Source organism: Apium graveolens, chromosome 4 (genome assembly GCF_009905375.1).
Source record: "Apium graveolens cultivar Ventura chromosome 4, ASM990537v1, whole genome shotgun sequence".
Taxonomy (NCBI): domain Eukaryota; kingdom Viridiplantae; phylum Streptophyta; class Magnoliopsida; order Apiales; family Apiaceae; genus Apium; species Apium graveolens.
Window position 1 is genome coordinate 284,072,353 of NC_133650.1, and position 19,868 is coordinate 284,092,220.

At 34.6% G+C, this 19,868-nt stretch overlaps 1 protein-coding gene across 1 annotated transcript; it reads left to right on the plus strand.

Moving 5' to 3' along the window:
* The first annotated feature begins 14,818 nt into the window (after positions 1-14,818).
* LOC141719756 (AT-hook motif nuclear-localized protein 10-like) lies at positions 14,819-18,679 on the plus strand. The gene is made up of 5 exons (XM_074522129.1): positions 14,819-15,194; positions 16,709-16,761; positions 17,119-17,250; positions 17,720-17,881; positions 18,245-18,679. The coding sequence occupies exons 1-5, from the start codon at positions 14,819-14,821 to the stop codon at positions 18,443-18,445; spliced, it is 924 nt and encodes a 307-aa protein (XP_074378230.1). The 3' UTR covers positions 18,446-18,679.
* The last annotated feature ends 1,189 nt before the right edge of the window (positions 18,680-19,868 follow it).

Genomic DNA, 19,868 nt, shown 5'->3' on the forward strand with positions numbered 1-19,868 from the left:
ATCTTGATTTATATCACTGAGGCTTGATCAATTTCTTGAGCTTCTTCCAGTGAATTAAGTCCTCAAGACTGTAGAAGAACAATGTTACTTAATCCTTTGACATATGTTACTTTGAGAGATCTCTATGACGATAGAACCACTATTTACTTGTTACGTTCTTATTTGAGTTGAGTTAAATCCTCGAATAAACAAATAGGCTATGACATATGTCTTTCAATCTCCCCCTATTTGTTTGTTAGACAATAACAACAAATACCTAGAGGATAACTCAACTAACAAATAAGAAAAAGATATAAACAGTAATGCAAAGTACATAGCAGAAAAGTTCTGGATTATATTTAACATTTTCCAGATTCCAAAAGAAATTTACAAGTGAATACAAGATAGATGTTCCTCTAGCCTGAACATATAACTACATTAGTCTATCTTGATTCATAAAGCTCTAATCATATTACATTGAGTTTTAAGCTAATTAAATTCAGTTGTCTTCTCTTCCGACTTCACCTTCTTCCAAATCTTGGAGCAACTCCTTGTCAAAGACACGATCCTATTCTGAAGTGAAGCTATCTGGTCTAACTGGTTGAACTCCAACTGACTTTAGCTTATTCTTTAACTGATTGTACCTTTTGATATTCTTTTCACAATAAGCTTGAATCAAATCAGCTGCTTGAGTTTTCAACATAGATGAATATCCAGCAGTTCTTAGGTGATGTTCCATCCAGACCAGATGCTTAGCTGAGTAGTCTTTAAGAGATTGTGAATCGAGCTGGCCGATTTGAAGACAGTCAGACTTAAAGAATTGTACCTGATGAGGATTGTTGACCACTTGAGGACTAGCCCTGCTGGCAAACTCTTTGAGCCTTTCTCGAAGAACTTCATTCAATTCTGAGCTTCTTTTGACTTTGTTGAGAAGAACCCAAATCTCTGACAAAGAACGATTCTCAAACAGATGAAGTGACACCTTGAAAGATCCTTCGCCCTAACAGTATACAAATATGCTCATCTCATTTAGGGATCTGTCAAAGGCAGCTGTGATCCTTGAATCTTCAGTCTTTATAGCATTCATGTACATGTCATTGTTTGGATTAGAGATCTCCAGCTTGTCCAGAAGATGTAGAAACTGCCTATCATTGTTTGTGCTCAGCTGAGGCATATCAAGTACTCTCCTAGCTTCATCCCATTTTTCACCAATCTTCAGTCTGACATCTCTTCTCCTTTCTTGAGCTTTAATGTCATGAAGACGTTGCTTTTGAAGAGCTTCTGTTCTTTGGATATCTTTCCTCATGTCAATGATCTGGGATACCTTTTTGAGTTCAGCTTCTTTTCTTTTCAATTCTGACTGCTGTTGCTGAAACTCTTTCTCAAACAGAGGATCCACTGGAGCTTCCTCTTCCCATTCTCCAAAATCACTTTCCTCCTCAGCTTCAAAGAAACCATCTTTATCTTCCAAGACTGGTTCAGTGGGAATGTCACAAATATCAAAGTCATCATGTTCTCCACTATAGTAGATATCATCAGGCTTCCCTATGCCTCCAGCAGATGAATCTTTTTCTTTTCCCTTTTCACTTCTCCCTTTTTTCTCCCCCTTAGTTGAGGAATCCTCTACAGACTTTCTCTTAGATCATCCATGACCTCCATCACCTCCAGAGCCTGAGCCTCCACCAGGCGGCCCTTCAAAGAAAGTCCTTTGTTCTTTATTAGGGCAGTGAGAATTTTTGATCATGTAGTACGGGTGCTTCATCCCTTCATTCAGATGTTCCATGCCCATCTCTATCTTCAGAAATCTGGAAGAATCTAGTGAATGATTCATTTCAACCAAGTCTTCAAGAGAAGTCATTCTTGTATGTAGATAGCAGAAGTTTGAAATGTCGTCAGCTGATAACGTTAGAGATGCCTGGATTGAGTTAAGCTTAGGTACAACAGATGTCTTCAAATCTGATATTTCATTCCTGATGAGAGCCAGTTGATTATTGACAGAGGTGGAAGAAGAAGACCGTTCAACCACTTGTGCTTTGAAGGACTAAGCTTCAGCCTGACTTTTTACAAGTTGTTCCTTGAGATCAACAATTTGAGCTAACAGATTTTCAGTGTTTGTGTCTGTGTGTGCGCTCACCTGAATATCTCTCCTGTTTGATTCACTCAACTCACATGCTTGTGTATCTCTCAATATAATTGCTCGTGAGGAGTCTTCCTAATGCTGATCTTCTGTACCTGCATTTAAAATCACCCTAGCCTCTTCAAGAGAGGTCAGTGGTGGTGCAATGGGAATTCGCGAGTCCCGATCCTCAGTCAAACCTATCTTTTCATGTGAAATAGATGTCTGGATTGCTTCAGGGATAGATTGACCGAGTTGCCCTCCACTTTCTCCAGATAAATCTGCGAGTGGAGAATCCCTTGAGGGAGCCAGATGTGTTGGATCTGGGAGGGGAGAAAATGACTCTATTAAAGGTGGCTGAGAGTCAGATTTTCCCTCAGAAGCATGTGACTGCTCTTCTGCCATAACTATGGCAGGCACTGTAACCGACTCAATGTGCACTCCTCGCTCCGTGTCCTGAGTATTATCTACTGGTCTGTATGCTTCCATTGTGAGTAATGGAATTATGCTTGACTCAGTACAGGATGCCATGGCCCTATGGCGAATTTCAATAGATTCATCCTGTTGGGAGAATGTTTCTAGTAACTGTTCAGTGGCCATTTCAAAGTCCATGTCCTGTTGGGAGGACAAGGATGGGCTTTCAGATGCCTCAGTAAATGTTCTTCTTTTCTTGGGTGGAGGCAGAGCTGAGGGTTCATTCACATCCACTAACATACTACTTCCTACTAACCTTCTAGGTAACATTTTAGACAGTGGGGGAGAGGTTGAGATAGGTTGTGACTCTGTATTTGGCTCTATGACCTGGGATTGAAGCTGTGGTTCTACAACTTCATGGTCAGTCCTATCAACCACTGGGGGTCTTTCAACAGAAGTAGGAATAGGTTGAGTTTGAGGAATTATTACCTGCAGAGGAAGAGCATCTGATGTTTGAGCCTGGGTGGTTTGAACCACTGGAGGTTGAGCTTGCTGTTCATGACCGGGAAGATTGAAGATAGGTAAAGGAATATAAGTGGCCATGAAAGCAGATACAAGTACTGGGACTTGCATGAATTTGAAAGTTGTGTCTTGGCGGGTGTAAATATTTTTGCTTACTGGAGGGGGTTCGGTTACTGAGGAGTTAGCAAAAAGGGCTTTATGCTCAGGTGAGAGAATATGTTCTGCTATGAGCATGAGAAAACGAGCATAGTAGCACGAGACCCTGCGATTTGTCGAATGATCACGTAAAGCAGTAGAGAGACGTCTCAAAAGAATGGGTAAAAGTAGTTTGCCAAAATTGATCCTTTGATTGAAAACAACCGCATGACCAATATACTGCAGAGTGGAAGTGATGTTGTGAAAGTTGGATTTAGTGCAGTTGGCAAACACTTTAGAAAGTGTATCGAAGAAAATGTCTCATTCTGAAACCAAATTGGATTTAGACAACTTGGTTAAATTAATCACCCCCTGATAGTGAATAGCATGGAAAAAGTTTGAAATATCATTTTCAGAGGGCAAATTACAGAAATTGTCCATAGGAAAATTTAACGCTCGATTGACGACTGTTTCATCAACTACATACTGTGTGTTTGCCACGATGAATGAAAAAGATTTAAAGTCATCGGCCACAGTAGAGGTTGTGCAAATCAGTCTGAGCAGATCAATATTTAAAATCACATTTGATTTAATAGCAGAGCTAACAATCGAATGGTCATTTAAAAATCTAATCCACAACTTAAATTTTTCTACATCACATTTATCTGGATTAAAATAACCAACAAGATTATGTGCGACAATTTGGAAATTGAGAGCCATTAAAAAATTAATAAAACACACACTTTCAGAATTTTAAGAATTAAATTAAGAAAATTCGAATTAATTAAAAAAATTTAATAATTCGAATTAAATCAATTATATCCGAAAAATTTAGAAAGTAATGTATCTCGTTAAAGTTCTTAACTCACGATAATAGATCTGAAAAACGCACAAGACACCAAACAAAATTAAAATAAAAATACCCAAAAGCAAACAAACACTGATTTTTTTTAAGGGAACAAAAACGAAGTGAAATTTTTTGTTTTTAAAACATAAAAATTGGGCAGCACTTCTGTATGTATATACGTGTATGTATATATCACATGAGTGATGATTTTGTATGCTGAGTAAAAACTCGAGCAAGGAAGACAAAGGAGGCAGTTTTGATCTGTTCGAAGTGAGAGAGAGAGAAATAAGAGAGAAAAAGAAAGAAACTGTTCGAATTTTGAACAAAAACTGAACTGAATGATTTTAACAAGACAAAGAGACGTTAAATAGACAACTGGTATGACAATTCGGGATAGTCTTACCAATTGTCATACCGATAGTCATACCAGGTAAATTGAGAAAACAAAACAAACAAAAATAAAACAAAAAAAACATAGTAATAATATAGCTGGTATGACAATCTGATAGTCATACCGATTGTCATACCAGTATAAAATAAAACAAAAAATATCTGATATTAATTTTATTACTGGCATGACAATCAATAGTCATACCGATTGTCTTGCCAGTTATAAAATTAAACTGAATTAAAAATAAATAATTATATGTACTGGAATGACTTTCAGCAAGACAATTTCAATTGTCTTGCCGATTGTCATTCTAGTATAAAATAAATTAAGTATTTATATAAATATACTGAAATGACTTTCAGCAAGACAATTTCAATTGTCTTTCCGATTGTCATTCAAGTATAAACTTAACACAAATAAACAAATATATATATATTTTAAAAACCAAATATAAACAGTTTTTAACAAAAATAGAACATAAAATAAAATTTTTTTACAGAAAACTACAATAAATACTAATATAGATATGGCAGAAAATATTTACACAATTAAAATATTTCAGAGATAATTATATTTTCAGTCCAAAAATAGATTTCTTTTGAATTTTAGCAAATAAAATTCATAGAAAAATATTTTTAGAGAAAATAAAATATTCTAAGACATTAAAATTAACAAGTTGAGTAAATAAATAAGATAAGATAATAAAAAATTCATACAAATAAGCAAGAAATTTTGGAAAATGATAAAATAAATTTGCAAATGAATTTTTCATTTATGAAAAATTCATTTGTAAATTCACTCAAGAACAGATTTCAGATATTCACAAGTTTAATCACTAAAGCTATTCAACATACCCAATTTACCAACTAATTTGGTAAATGTGGATTCATCAAGAGGTTTAGTGAAAATATCTGCTATTTGTTCTTCTGTTGGAACAAAAAATAGTTCAACAGTACCATTCATGACGTGCTCTCTAATAAAATGATACATGATGTCAATGTGTTTGGTCCTTGTATGCTGCACAGGGTTGTTGGTGATGGCTATTGCACTTGTATTGTCACATAGAATAGGTATTTTGTTCAATATAGAGCCATAGTCCTGTAGCTGATTCCTAATCCACAAGATCTGAGCACAGTAGCTTCCAGCAGCAATATATCCAGCCTCGGCCGTTGAATTTGAAACTGTTTGTTATTTCTTGCTGTACCATGAGACTAGTCTGCTCCCTAGGAATTGACAACTCCCTGAGGTGCTTTTCCTATCAACAACACTTCCTGCGTAATCTGAATCTGTATATCCAACAAGGTTAAAACCATATTCTTTAGGGTACCAAATACCTAGATTTGGTGTTCCCTTAAGATATCTTAAGATTCGTTTAACAGCAACGAGATGAATATCTCTAGGATCCGCTTGGAACCTTGCACATAAGCATGTAGCATACATAATATCTGGTCTACTTGCAGTAAGATAGAGTAACGAGCCAATCATACCTCTGTAGCTTGTGACATCTACCTTAATGGAGTTTTCACATGGTCCAAGCTTGACAGTTGTAGTTGACGGAGTCCTTGCTGATGCAGAATCCTCTAGATTGTACTTTTTGAGGAGTTCTTTGAGATACTTGGATTGATAAATAAAAGTTCCATCTAACCTTTGATTTACTTGTAATCCAAGAAAGAACTTCAGCTCTCCCATCATGCTCATTTCAAATTTGCTGTGTATTAACTTAGTAAATCTCTTACAGAGATTATCATTAGTAGACCCAAATATTATATCATCTACATAGACTTGGACTAATATAGTATCATTCTTATGCTTTTTAGAAAAGAGAGTTTTGTCTATGACACCTCTAATAAAGCTATTTTCAATAAAAAATTCAGAGAGAGTGTCATACCATTTTCTCGGAGACTGTTTGAGTCCATAGATAGCCTTGAAAAGAAAGTAGACAAAATCCAAATGATCTGGATCTTCAAAACCAGGAGGTTGCTCTACATATACCTCTTCATCCAGCTTTCCATTCAGAAAGGCACTCTTGACATCCATTTGATAAACTTTAAAGTTAGAGAATGCTGTAAATGCCAGAAATATCCTGATGGCCTCTAGTCTAGCCACTGGAGCATAGGTTTCATCATAATCAATGCCTTCAGCTTGAGAATACCCTTTAGCTACCAGTCTTGCTTTGTTTCTTGTAACCACACCATCTTCATCTAGTTTATTCCTGAATACCCACCGAGTACCAACAACTTTCTTGTGTGTAGGTCTAGGTACCAGTTTCCAGACTTGTTGATGTTCAAACTAATTGAGTTCATCTTGCATAGCAATCACCCAATCTGGATCAGTCAGTGCTTCCTCAATCTTCTTAGGGTTCCATCTCAGAAAGAAATCCTGAGAACAGACACTCATTTTGAGTAGCACGTCTAGTTCTGACTCCAACATCTGGATCACCAATAATCAACTCAAAAGGATGAGCTTTATTCCAGACAGTCTGTCTTGGAAGATTTGATCTTGATGATTCGCCTTGAAATTCATTGGGATGTTATGTCCTACTAGTTGATCCTTCAGCATCTCCCCCTGAGTTGTTGCCATGTTGACTTGAAGATTCTCCGTCAGTAGCAGTGGTATCTCCATTGTTGCCAAAGTTTCCATCACCATTACCTTGAGTATCATCATGATTAACAGGTTCTTCACCAGCAATAACCTCAGGTTCTTGACCATGTTCTGATTCTGAATCTGACATATCATTAAACTTCAGTTTCTCAGAAGGATCTTCAGTTTGGATACTAGGGAGTTTAGTGTCATCAAATATAACATTGACACTTTCAGTTACTTTGTGTTGATCAATGATATACACTCTGTATGATCTTCTTCCATATCCAACAAAAATACCCTCATATGCCTTTGCCTCGAATTTACCACGACGATCATCTCCATCCTTGAGCATGAAGCATCTGGCACCAAATACATGAAAGTATTTGATAGAAGGTTTCTGTTCATTCAAAATCTCATAAGGAGTTTTCATGAAGTCTTTGTTGATTAGAGTTCGATTCTGAGTATAACATGCAGTATTGACAGCTTCAGCCCATAAGTACAATGGAAGAACTGATTCATTTAACATCGTTCTTGCAGCTTCAATCAATGTACGATTCTTCCTTTCTACCACTCCATTTTGCTGAGGGGTTCTAGGAGCTGAAAATTGTCTGGTAATCCCTTTGTCTGTATAGAATCCATTAAGAAGTGAATTCTTGAATTCTGTTCCATTATCTGACCTTATTGCTCTAACAGGGACATTAGAATCTAACTCGATCAACTTGATATGATCAATCACAACTTGTGGTGTTTCATCCTTAGAGTGAAGGAATAAAACTCAAGTATACTTGGAATAGTCATCAACCATCACAAGAAAGTAACACTTCTTTGACATCAAAAGGACATTAACTGGTCTAAATAAATCCATGTGCAATAATTGCAGAACACCAGTTATGAAGGATGTGTCAGTGCCTCTGTGACTTGCTTTCTTTGACTTTCCTTTCTGGCAAGCCTCACACAGACCTTCTGGGGAGAATTCCAGCTGAGACAGACCTCTGACCAATTCTCTTTTGACAAGAGAATTCATTGTTTTGAAATTGAGATGAGAAAGTCTCTTGTGTCATAGCCAACTCTCATCTGACGATGTCTTTGCATAGAAACAATTGACTTCAGGATTGCTTCCAGAGTTCATGTCAGCTACGAACAGATTTTCTTTCCGGATTCCCATCAAGGAGGGTTTTTCATTTTTCTTGTGCAGAATCTGACACTTCAGCTTGTCGAATAAAACATTGTAGCCGTTGTCACAGAACTGACTAATGCTAAGCAGATTGTGTTCAAGTCCTTGCACAACATACACATTTTCAATGATAACATTTCCATCTAGCAAACAGCCATATCCCTCAGTTAAATCTTTGATGTTATCTCCAAAAGTAACCATTGGGCCAGCTTTCTCAACCATATTTGATAGGAGGGCTCTATCTCCGGTCATATGTCTTGACGATCCGCTGTCAAGAATCCACACTACCGGTTGTACCTGTTTAATGCCCTGCAATACAAATGGATTAGACCTTCTTCGGAACCCAAGCTTGGCTGGGTCCGGCATACTTGTAAAATTGGCCTTTATCAGGCAAAACAACATTCTTAATTTTAATGTTCTCAACTTTCTCAATGACTGGACATTTGACCTTGTGAACAGCCTTGACAAATTTCTGTTTAGGCTTAGGCACAAATGTCTCCTTTCTAACTTTAGGAGGACTAGCAGTCTTAGACATATCATGCTTCCTATTATTCACATGCTGACGAGGAGTAGTCTTATCATTAGAAACATGCTTACCATTAAAATAAGCATACATCAAATTAAAAGCACAAGACATACAATCAGGAACACCGCATGCTTTATGAGAGGAATTAACAATAGGCAACTTATGCATGGTAGACATGGCATTTGTGTTATCCAACTCATGTGTGTCTGAGTTAGTCTCAGTTGCTTTCACAACTTTGACTGGAACCTTTGATACACTTGACTTGGAAACAGCTTTCTCATTAGCATGATCTTCAGCACAGATTTCTTCTTGAATAATAAATAAGGTCTCATCAAATGGTTCAGCAATTGATTCTTTATAGAGGGGTTCATCAATACCCTTAAGCACATGTGGTACTTCCCTGCCTTTAGCACAGACATGAGGAGGGGAGTTTATGCCTAATTTTCCAATAGCAACATTGTAATCATAACCTATTCCAGATGTTTGATTAACAGCTTGCTTATTGTAAAACTCTTTGGACTTCGAACAAGAATTAAAGTAAGCTTTAACCTTAGCCTCAAGACCGGTGATCTTGTCTTTGAGAATAGTTTCGAGTTGTCTATAACAGTCAACTCTATTCTCTAGAAAAGATACTTGTTCTTTTAATTTATCTTGATTAATGTGCACAAGTCTTAATTCATTGACCTCTTTCTCAAGGTCTTTGATTTGTTGATTTAACATTTCATTATCACGACGAGCACAATCTAAGGAACCTCCTAGATGGTAAACTAATTCAGCATCAGTAAATTTTACCTCTTTTCTTGACGATGAGGTGTTTGCATCACTAGCCATGAGAGCAAGATTCCCAACTTCTTCATCTTCACTGTCAGTATCATCCCAACTTCTTCCCTTTACCAGGTAAGCCCTTTCAGATTTACTCTTCTGATTAGAATCGTAAGAGTTCTTCCTAACTTGTTTTGGCTTCCTGCATTATGTGGCAAAGTGTCCCAACTCATTGCAGTTGAAGCATCGAATGGTGCTTCGATCAACCATCCCTGTTTTGTACCCACCACTGCTGGTGTTAGAGGATGAAGATCCACCTTTCTGGAACCTGTTGTAGTTGGACTTATACTTGAACTTGGGATTTCTCTTGAATCTGACATTGGAGAATCTCTTGACAATCAGGGCCATTGACTCATCCTCCAATTGCTCCAGTTCTTCCAAGGAATAAAAATCATCTCCTGATTGATTTGTAGTAGGTAGATCAAATTCTGCTACTATCACATTTTCTTCAACCTTGGAAGACTGTACCATTCTTTCTGACTGTTGAGATTGTTGTTGATATTGTGGTTGTTGTTGTTGTTCATCAGCTACTAGAGCAGTAGACGTGCTGACCACTCTTCCTTTCCCGTAAACTTCCTTCTGCTGAATCTGCTCCAACTCATAAGTCTTTAACACACCATAGAGCCTTTCCAAAGAAATTTCACTCAGATCTCTTGCTTCTCTTATGGCAGTGATTCTATGTTTGAGATGAGTTGGCAGTGTTAAAAGGAACTTTTTGTTGATCTCCCTGATGGAATAGTATTTACCATTAATGTTCAGGTTGATCAATGCATTGTACCTCTCAAACACTTCAGTGATTCCTTCTCCTGGATTGGATTTAAAGTATTCATACTCAGAGGTTAGGATTTATAACTTGTTCTCCCTAACTTCCTCTGTGCCTTCATTAATAACCTCAATAGTTTCCCAGATGTGTTTGGAATCTTTACAGTTCATCACATGTCTATTCATCAAGGGATCAAGGGAATCTACTAAAATTAATTGAAGGCTAGCATCCAGGGAGGCTTCTTCTTTTTCAGCAGGAGAAAAATCCTCAGGATCTTTCACATAAGTTCTTGCTTTGGTAATCACCACATCATTTTCTATTACCTCTGGTTCAATAACCATCGGAATTTTAGGACCCTTCTTTAACACTTCCAGATATTTGGAATTTGCAACTTGCAAAAATAATAGCATCTTCTTCTTCCACATAACATAATTTTCTTTATCGAATAGTGAAATTTTAACGGTTCCAACTTTTTGTGTAGTCGTTATGAATTTTTGAGTAAATAAAAATTCAAGGAGTGAAAGAATCGCAAAAGTCTAGGATCTTGATTTGTTCGTTAATCAGAAGGCTCTGATACCAATTGTTAGGTCTCAATATGTTTGTGGAAGGGGGGTTGAATACAAACAATACCGTTTAATCGAATAAAATGCGGAATAAAAAAGTGAAACAAAATTCAAGTTAAATAAAATTATTATTAAACTTGAAAGGTGTTACAACAACGGTATCGTTTACAAGGGATTAATCTCAAATCAATTATCACAAGTCTAGAATAAATTCGACATGAACTTTTTCTATTTTTGCAATAAAAAGATCAAATGCTAAAAGCGATTTGAGATTAAGTTCTAGGGATTTCGATCCGCTAGATAGTTACACAAGAACAAGAAAGGTATTTCTAGTGGATTGGATTTAACAATAAATACTAGAAATAAATGATCTGAGAATTTGCAATAAGTTCTCTGCAGGTTTTCTTTTTGTTCTGTGTTCTTCTGTATGATATTCAATGCTCTTTTTGTCTTGAAAAACAGCTGTTGTGTTTTTAATAATGAATCCTGTGATTTTTAACTGGCAAGACAATCCATTTAGCTCGGCATGACAATCCTTTGAACTGGTAAGACTTTCGGTAGGACTATCAATTGAACTGATAGGACTTTCGGCAAGACAATCTAAATGCACTAGCATGACTTTCGGTATGACTATTGATTGTCATACCGATTGTTTTGCTAATACAAAAGATAGTCTTGCTGGATTAAAACAGATTTTAATCAAATAATAATTCTGAATTAATTAATTAATTAATTTAATTAATCAAAAAATTAATCTTTGCAGATTTAATTTATTCTCTTAATTAATTTATATGACTTAATTAATTAATAGAGAATTAATACTAATCTTGAGCAGCAACCATTCTTCTGAAAATCTTCTGAAAATCACTGTCAATTATGAATTAATTCCACCACTTCAATGTTGACACTCGTTGTACTGTCTGGTTCATGAGTGACTAACTTCCGTGACGTTTCTTCATGCCTTGACCTTGATACTCTTGATTTTCTTCAGACTAAATCCTTGTAATTAATTGATACCCTGACGAGATCTCTGTCACTTGATTAAATCCACAATCTTGATTTATATCACTGAGGCTTGATCAATTTCTTGAGTTTCTTCCAGTGAATTAAGTCCTCAAGACTGTAGAAGAACAATGTTACTTAATCCTTTGACATATGTTACTTTGAGAGATCTCTATGACGATAGAACCACTATTTACTTGTTGCATTCTTATTTGAGTTGAATTAAATCCTCGAATAAACAAATAGGCTATGACATATGCCTTTCAATAATGATTGTGACTCTTATAGACGAAATCTTAACATTAATCTAAGATCAGTTAAAAAATGTGTATACTTATTAATTTATATGGTATCAACTACATTTTTGGAAATATAGTTTATTATAAATATATGTTGCGAGTTGCGGTTGCGATTTTGCGATTTTCAAGAATTTAAAACCGCACCCAAACCGCGAATGAGCGGTTTTTAAAATTTAAATCAACAACCAACCTGCGTTTCGCGATTATCCGCAAAATACGATTTGGTTGCGGGCGGTTGAGCGGTTGGATGCGGTTGAGCGGTTCGTCTGTACAGCCCTAATTTATATAGATATAGATATGTATATATATATATATATATATATATATATATATATATATATATATATACTATACTATTATAAGCACAACACCCTCTATTTGGTAGTCGGTTACTCGGTGCAGTTGTTTGGTACGACAAATAACAACCGTCAGATCTAAAGTCAGATAGATTAGAACCGTTTGATGCAATAATAAAATATTATTTTATTAATATTTAAACTGCTCTCATGAATTCAGGGTTCGAACCCCGTCAACAGCTTATTATATTTAAACTTTTATATTTTTTATTTTAACAATTTCTACAGGTTCAGGGCTCGAGTCCCATGAACAACATATAATATTATATTATTTATTTTCAGTAAAGTCTCAAATTATCACAAAACATTTATTATTATAACTTATTATATTTTTCAATTTATTTTTCAACTATTGAAACTATATATCAAAATATAATAATTTTAAGATATAGTTATATTATTAAAAATCATTCAAGTGTTAAAAGCAATCCGTGCATTGCACGGGGTCATAGGCTAGTATATATATATATATATATATATATATATATATATAACAATTTTATGAAGTCCTTGTTTTTTATGGAGTGCACTTACGTTGGAGTGCACTTACGTTCTGCAATTAAAATATTACGTCAATTATTGCAGAACATATTATTTCGCGAATCAATTTATTTAAATATCACTGTTCAAATGAAATCTTTCTAAGCTCATATATTATGAGTAGATCATGTATGTTCTGCAACAAATTAAAAATATTTTGTAAAATATTATGTTTTGCAATTTTCTACTCAAAAATTGTAAGTATTTTGCATAATTTTTATTAAAATAGTGATATTATGTAAAATTATTCACAAAATAATATGTTTTGCAAAATTTTACGTAATATTTTAATTGAAGAACATAAATGAACTTACAAAAACTGAGAACTTCGTAGAACATAACTATATTTATTTATTATTTATGTAATACATAAGATGAGTCTAATTTTTTGGCTAGCAGGTGGGTTTGTATACCTTTTTTTTAACTTATATGCATACGTGTCGTATAAACTTTTTATCTAACAGAAGATTGTGGTAGTAGATGTTTTAATCAGCAAAATAGATCTTTGCTTCCCCGAAAGAAAGTATAAAATATATAAAAGTAGTTATAAAAAAATTAGTTCACAATAAATATTCACTTTTAAAAGTTAGTTGTTTATTTCAATTTTAAATATAAAATTCTATTTTCAAAATCAACTATAATTCACATATTTTAGTATACAAATTTTCTTAAAAGTGTACATTTATTTTGAAACGAGCAATCAATTATTATTATCAGCATTTTGAAGTCAAACATGACATTTCATTTAATAAGTTTATTATTTTTTTAATAATTTTATTTTGATATTTGTTAAAATATTTATTTTAAAAATATGGCGTAGTGAGCTTATTCCACGTACGTGTATATAATTGTCATTGTATTCTTGAAATCTTTCTATATTAATGTACTTATCCTTTTGAAAGATAATAAACTTGAACTTGGGTTTAAGTGTCATTAAACATAATTTATGCATTTCTCTTCTTCTACTTTTTTAGACAATATATTTGTAATTGTTATTATATTTTAGATATTATTTTTGCACTCTTAACTTTTATAATGATATTTTTTAAAATATATAAATTTTAAGTGACCAACTCCCTACTCAAAAAAAAAAAAAATACACACCTAAATACCATGTGCATGTAATGTTATTTTTTAAGTTATTCAACGGAGACAAGTCAGAGCCTCACCTGTGATTGTTGTTAACTTGATTTGAGCATATTGTAAAAGAATTCACTAGTGTTATTGTGTTCTTAAATTTATTTATGCTTTTTAGATTATTATTAGGGTTAAATATATTTTAACTTATTCCTAAAACAATTCATGGGTTCATTGTATTTTTTAAATTTATTTATATTTTCTAGGCTACTCACGGGTCAACAACCTTAAGATATCTCTTTAAATTTATTTATACTCTCTAGACAGTTCACGGGTCTACAAATTTTGAGATATTTCTTTAAATTTATTTATACTTTCTAGATAACTTACTGGTGTACAGTTGTTCACCTTTTTAAATATATTTTCTCAGTCTCTTAAAATTTTTTAAATGTTTCTTAGGTTGTTCGATGACAATTCACAGATCTTTATGTTGTTAAATGTATGATTTTGAAGTTGTAATCCTAAAATTTGTTTCTCACCTTAGACTTGGCTCTTTTAAAATCATTTTAACCGGTAACATAGCTTAGCCTGGTCTGTCATATTAGTGTAGTAACGTAGGATCTTTATAGCTTCTAATACTTCTATTGTGTTTGTTTGACTTCATTTCAATGTGATCTTTCCAGGGGCAAATTAAAATTCTTTTGAAGAGATGGAACCTGAGAAAAAGCAAGGGGGGACAACTAAAGAGCCAGCTTCACAGCTTTTAATCAGCAATGTAAGACCTACTTACAATGCTGATGGTACTCCTGTCTTGGAACCACTCACAGGCTCATTCCCACCTCCTTTGTCAAACCGAGAGACCGTCATTGGCCTGCCACATCAAAAATATGGTAGGGATGAATCTAGAGGTAGAAAGAGAGGTCGAGCCAAGAAGTATGGTCAGCAAGGATGCATGGCCTTCTCGTCTCAGCTTCAGCATTCAGCTGCCACTTCTGCATTAGGAGGTTCTACCTCCGAAGCTCCGGTGAAGAAGAGAGGCAGACCTCCTGGTTCTGCTAAGAAGCACAAAATGGAAGCTCCTCTTGGTAAGTAATGATCCGGTATCTTTATTGTTCGTATTCAATCATGCATGTTGATAATCTTGTGCTCAATGTATCTGTGATATAATTAGACCTTCATCTGGAGCTTTTTTAGGAAGAAGATTGAAGTAAGAGATAGGGGTGAAAAGTTCATTTATCAAATTAATTAAGTTTTATACGAAATTGTCATTTCTATGACAGGCCCAAAATCCGAAATCCTCACCTGTAATGGAACTTATAAAGTGAAATGACTTTCACTAGGGGGTCAAAATGAATTTTATTATAAAAGACTAAAAATATATATTTGGAATTACAAAAAAATTAGTAGTTCTCATTTAATCCCTTTCATCCCTCTTTTGGAACGGAAGTAAACTCAATTTTCCTTTTGTATTTATGTTTTCCTCCCTCTTAGAATCTAGGAAGCACACATGGGAGCAAAAAATCATCAACTTTATTACTTTTGTCATATATTTCCTTCCTATTTATAATGACATTTTGAATGTTTGACTGTTTTAAAGAAAACTATTTAATGAATGATATATTTGAAGTACTGGGAGAGGGGATGTGAGAGTTGAACTCTAGAAATAAAAATTATTTATTGGTTTGTTGACATCAAAATATGTGGTATCTCTTTTGTGGATTTTCGCTTATTAGTGCTTTTTTTATTGTCTGGTAATGGCTATACTTTGGAAACTTTTGAATGGACCCTTGGTGATCAAATTAAGGTGGATGGATTTTGCACATTGACTAGTGTTTTCATATGATGAAGATGTGCTATTTCCTTTATATATGTTTCAGTTGCGGGAACTTTGGATATGTTTCAGTATCACTTATGCCCTTCTCTTAGATTTGCTTTTTGAACACTTTCTTCCCAAATCAGACTGTGTATTGTTCTCTAGCAGAAAAATGAAATTATATAAAATCACCGGACAAGTCTACAATTGCATCATGAACTATTTTACTACTACTAATTAGTTTTTTGTAACATTTCTCTTGACTATATTAGTCGTTCATCTGGATTTCATAGATAAATTTCCATATTGATTACTGACTTGTTAACGTAATTAAGTTGTACATTGTTGCTAAAAGGATATATCAAATGCACGGCCTTGTGGCTTCATATCATATATGGTCTCTGTTTATGCATTTGCGCAAAACGTAATTACATTTCTTAACCTTTTATTTAAATATAACTAGTATAAATACTGTTGTTGTACCTTTTGAAGACTAAGCTTTCTAGCTGACACCGGTGCCATGGCTTCTTAACAACTGTTACCTGTCATCACAATATTGCTCTCTAGGAACTTGCAAGTTGACTTAATAGAATGATCTACAATTTTGTAATGATAATTACCAATCCAACAAGCGGATGGTCTGTTATTGCTTTCCCTTTTTATGCCATTTACAGAACTATTTCCATGTTACTCTTTTTAATAAAATTCAGTCACATTTATGGTAGAATGTGATTATATAGTTACCAATCTATTTTCTCAATTTTGATGAGGTTTTCTACTTTGCAGGAACAGCAAGGATGGGATTTATTCCACGTATGGTCACTGTGCAACCTGGAGAGGTTTTATTGTTTCTTTTCAACTTTTTTTTACTCACTGGAAGGTCATCTGTCTATTAGGTTGATGAATAATCACGTCATATGGCATTTCAGTTGCACCTTGTATAGCTCACCCAAAAAATTTAGGAACTTCAGAAATCATCTATTTAGACTAAAACAAATTGCATGTTATATAAAATAGCTACATTTTGATAAGAAATGATTTAAAGAACCAAGGGTTGTTGTAATAGGTCAAACTGTTATTATTATATCAGATACACAGACGACGGAATGCATAATACTGCTATTTTTTCATATTTGTTATAAACCCGATCTAAATTTCTAGCACCTGTAACTTAACTTTATTTATCTGGAGTTCAGGACGTGTCCTCCAAATTAATTTCATCGTCTCAAAATGGTCCAAGTGTCATCTGTGTTCTATCCGGAAGTGGTACCATATCTACTGTAACTCTACGTCACGCTGCAAATTCTGGCGGAACTACAACGTATGAGGTATGTCTTATTCCAAGTCAAGTTTACAATTAATGAATAAGTTTACCTTACTAGCACACACTTTATTAAGTTGGCAAAATTTTAATATATTAGAGGAGGCATCACCCTCAATTTTATGTAAATAAAAATATTTGAATAATTAATAGATATAATAGTAATGGCTTTATAATTATAATGTACACAGGTCCTATGGATAGTGTAAAATATTAGTAGATGTAAGTGTTCCCGTCCCCTTCTGCACTGGAAGAAAAGCCAAGTTATCCAAGATTAATTACTTTTTGTGTGATCCAAATGCGAAGTTTTATCTATATTTTTTCAGTAGTACTATGAGCCTGAACTAGAATATTTAAGAGCACGTTAGCGAAAGTCATGAATATTTTATATGCTGGTTTTCTCATGTAAAGAGAATTATCTAGAATAATCACGCTGTTTCAGTCTGACTTTTGTAATTAAGTTTTTGTTCATGCAGGGACTATTTGATGTTTTATCAATATCTGGCTCATTTTCACTGTCAGGAGAAGGTGGTCAGCAGAGCAGAACGGGTGGACTAAGTATCTCACTAGCCTGCCAAGATGGCCGGTTTCTGGGTGGTTGTGTGGCAGGCCCCATAATCGCTGCATCTGCTGTTCAGGTCCGTAAAGTTGGTTTCTCAAGCTTTTTTTCATAGCATTTTTTATATATTCTTTTTGCATACATCAGATCCTGTAAAATGTTTAGATATCATTCGTCAATACTTTAAGAAGTTTCTCGAACTTTTTTCCCAGTTTTTCTTCCCCTTTATCTTTAATGCTTTCTGTTTTTTGTGTTTTGGCTGCATTTTGATATATGTTACAATATCTCTGTAAAACAGTTTAAATCCTCATTCATTTTGATATGACCAAAACAAATGAGTCAATGTTACACAGCGGGATAAATGTCCATAAATATTGTTCAAAAATAAAGATTCTTTTTCTACCACGAATGACATGGAAATAGAGATTCCTATCATATGCAGGTAGTCGTTGGAAATTTCATTGAAGAAGAACACCGAGATCACAATGCAACTAACCAAATAAAACCTTCATCTGCTACACAGCAGTTCATTCCAGGTGGTGATTCTACAGGTCCTAGCAGCAGCCCACTGTCACATGGAACTCATAGTGAGTCCTCTGGCAGGGCTGGCTGTGGCAGCCCATTGAACCGTAGAAAAGATTAGAAAACTAAAGCGCAAGGAATGTCAAGGATGTCTTGGAGGTAATAATTTTGTTAAGCTCCTGATCATGCTGATTACAATTAGTGATGGACTCTTATTATCCAGTTGATTAGTGTAGAGGAGGGTTAAATTTGGAGCTTACACACTTGTGGTAGTTAGCTGTTTAAAAAATAAGGCCACAGGTCATGTTTCGGCTTAGCTTTATTTCCATTAGATTTGGTAGATTAACTTGTTGAAAGGGAGTGAATGCAAGTCTTTTCGAGCAAACTGGATATTTACGCAGAATATTGCATTGAATAAGAACCCAAAGCTGAAACTTCTGTTGAATTAATCACTATCTTGTAAATGTCCTTTTTAATTATTATTTTTTTTAACTTATTCCAAGACAATTCAGCGGTTTGTATACCTCAAAAGGCCTCTAGCCTGCTAGTCCAATTTGCAACATTTACGAAATATGTGAACTTGGCTATAAAATCACTTCAAGACCATCACTACATAATTAATTAATCAACCCGGTACCTAGAAAATTGTCCTATGGTCTGAGCTCCATTATGTATAATGTTGTAATGCTCTGTGATGTGTACATTCCCCCAGTGGGAGATCTCTATCTCTCGCACAAGCTCTTGAGCAACAGGGAAAGGATGATTGTTTACAAAATGAATAGTAATTTAAGACCAAGTGTTTGTGCTTTAACAATATAAGGAGAGAAATAATAAGCTATGTTCTGGAAAACTAACAGCTTGAGTGATATTTTCTGGGAACGGTTGCAGTATATGAGTAAATACTGCAAAAAGGTCCAAGGTCAAGCTTTCTCCCTTACCCATTTCTGTAGGCAGAGATGACGATTACCAAACAAATAAATAAGTGACAGAGGCATTCCTTTCGGATGAACAGTCTCAATGGAAAGAGTTCCTTTTGGTTTCCCTTTTCCTTCACTAGGCAGTACCAGCAAACGTTACCATATTTTTAGCATTTTGGTCAATCTGGAAAGGCAACTAAAACATCCGATACTGGACCAACACCAGCATTTTCAACCTGTAGGCTGTAACAAAATAATAAAATGTAAGTAACAATGGCGTCTTTTAAGTATCATAACACCAAGACCACAGGTGAACTCACTATAGCTATGAACTCTCTCTATCATAACGAGCATCTCTTTTTGCCTTGCCTTCCATTTCCTGTCGAACTCGTCACCTCTGGAAAGGAACACCACTCTTTGCTGTTCTTGTCTTACTTACCTGTTTGATCGACAACTTATAAGCTCCTTCCACTTATAAATTTGTCGTCGCTTAGAACTCACTTATTCATTTTATCATTTACTAGCTTTATACCCGTGCAATGCACCGAATTTTATTAAATTTTTTTATGTGTTTTTTGGTGTTTTTTTTTAGTTTTTATAAAAAAAATTAAGTGAATGGTTTTTAAT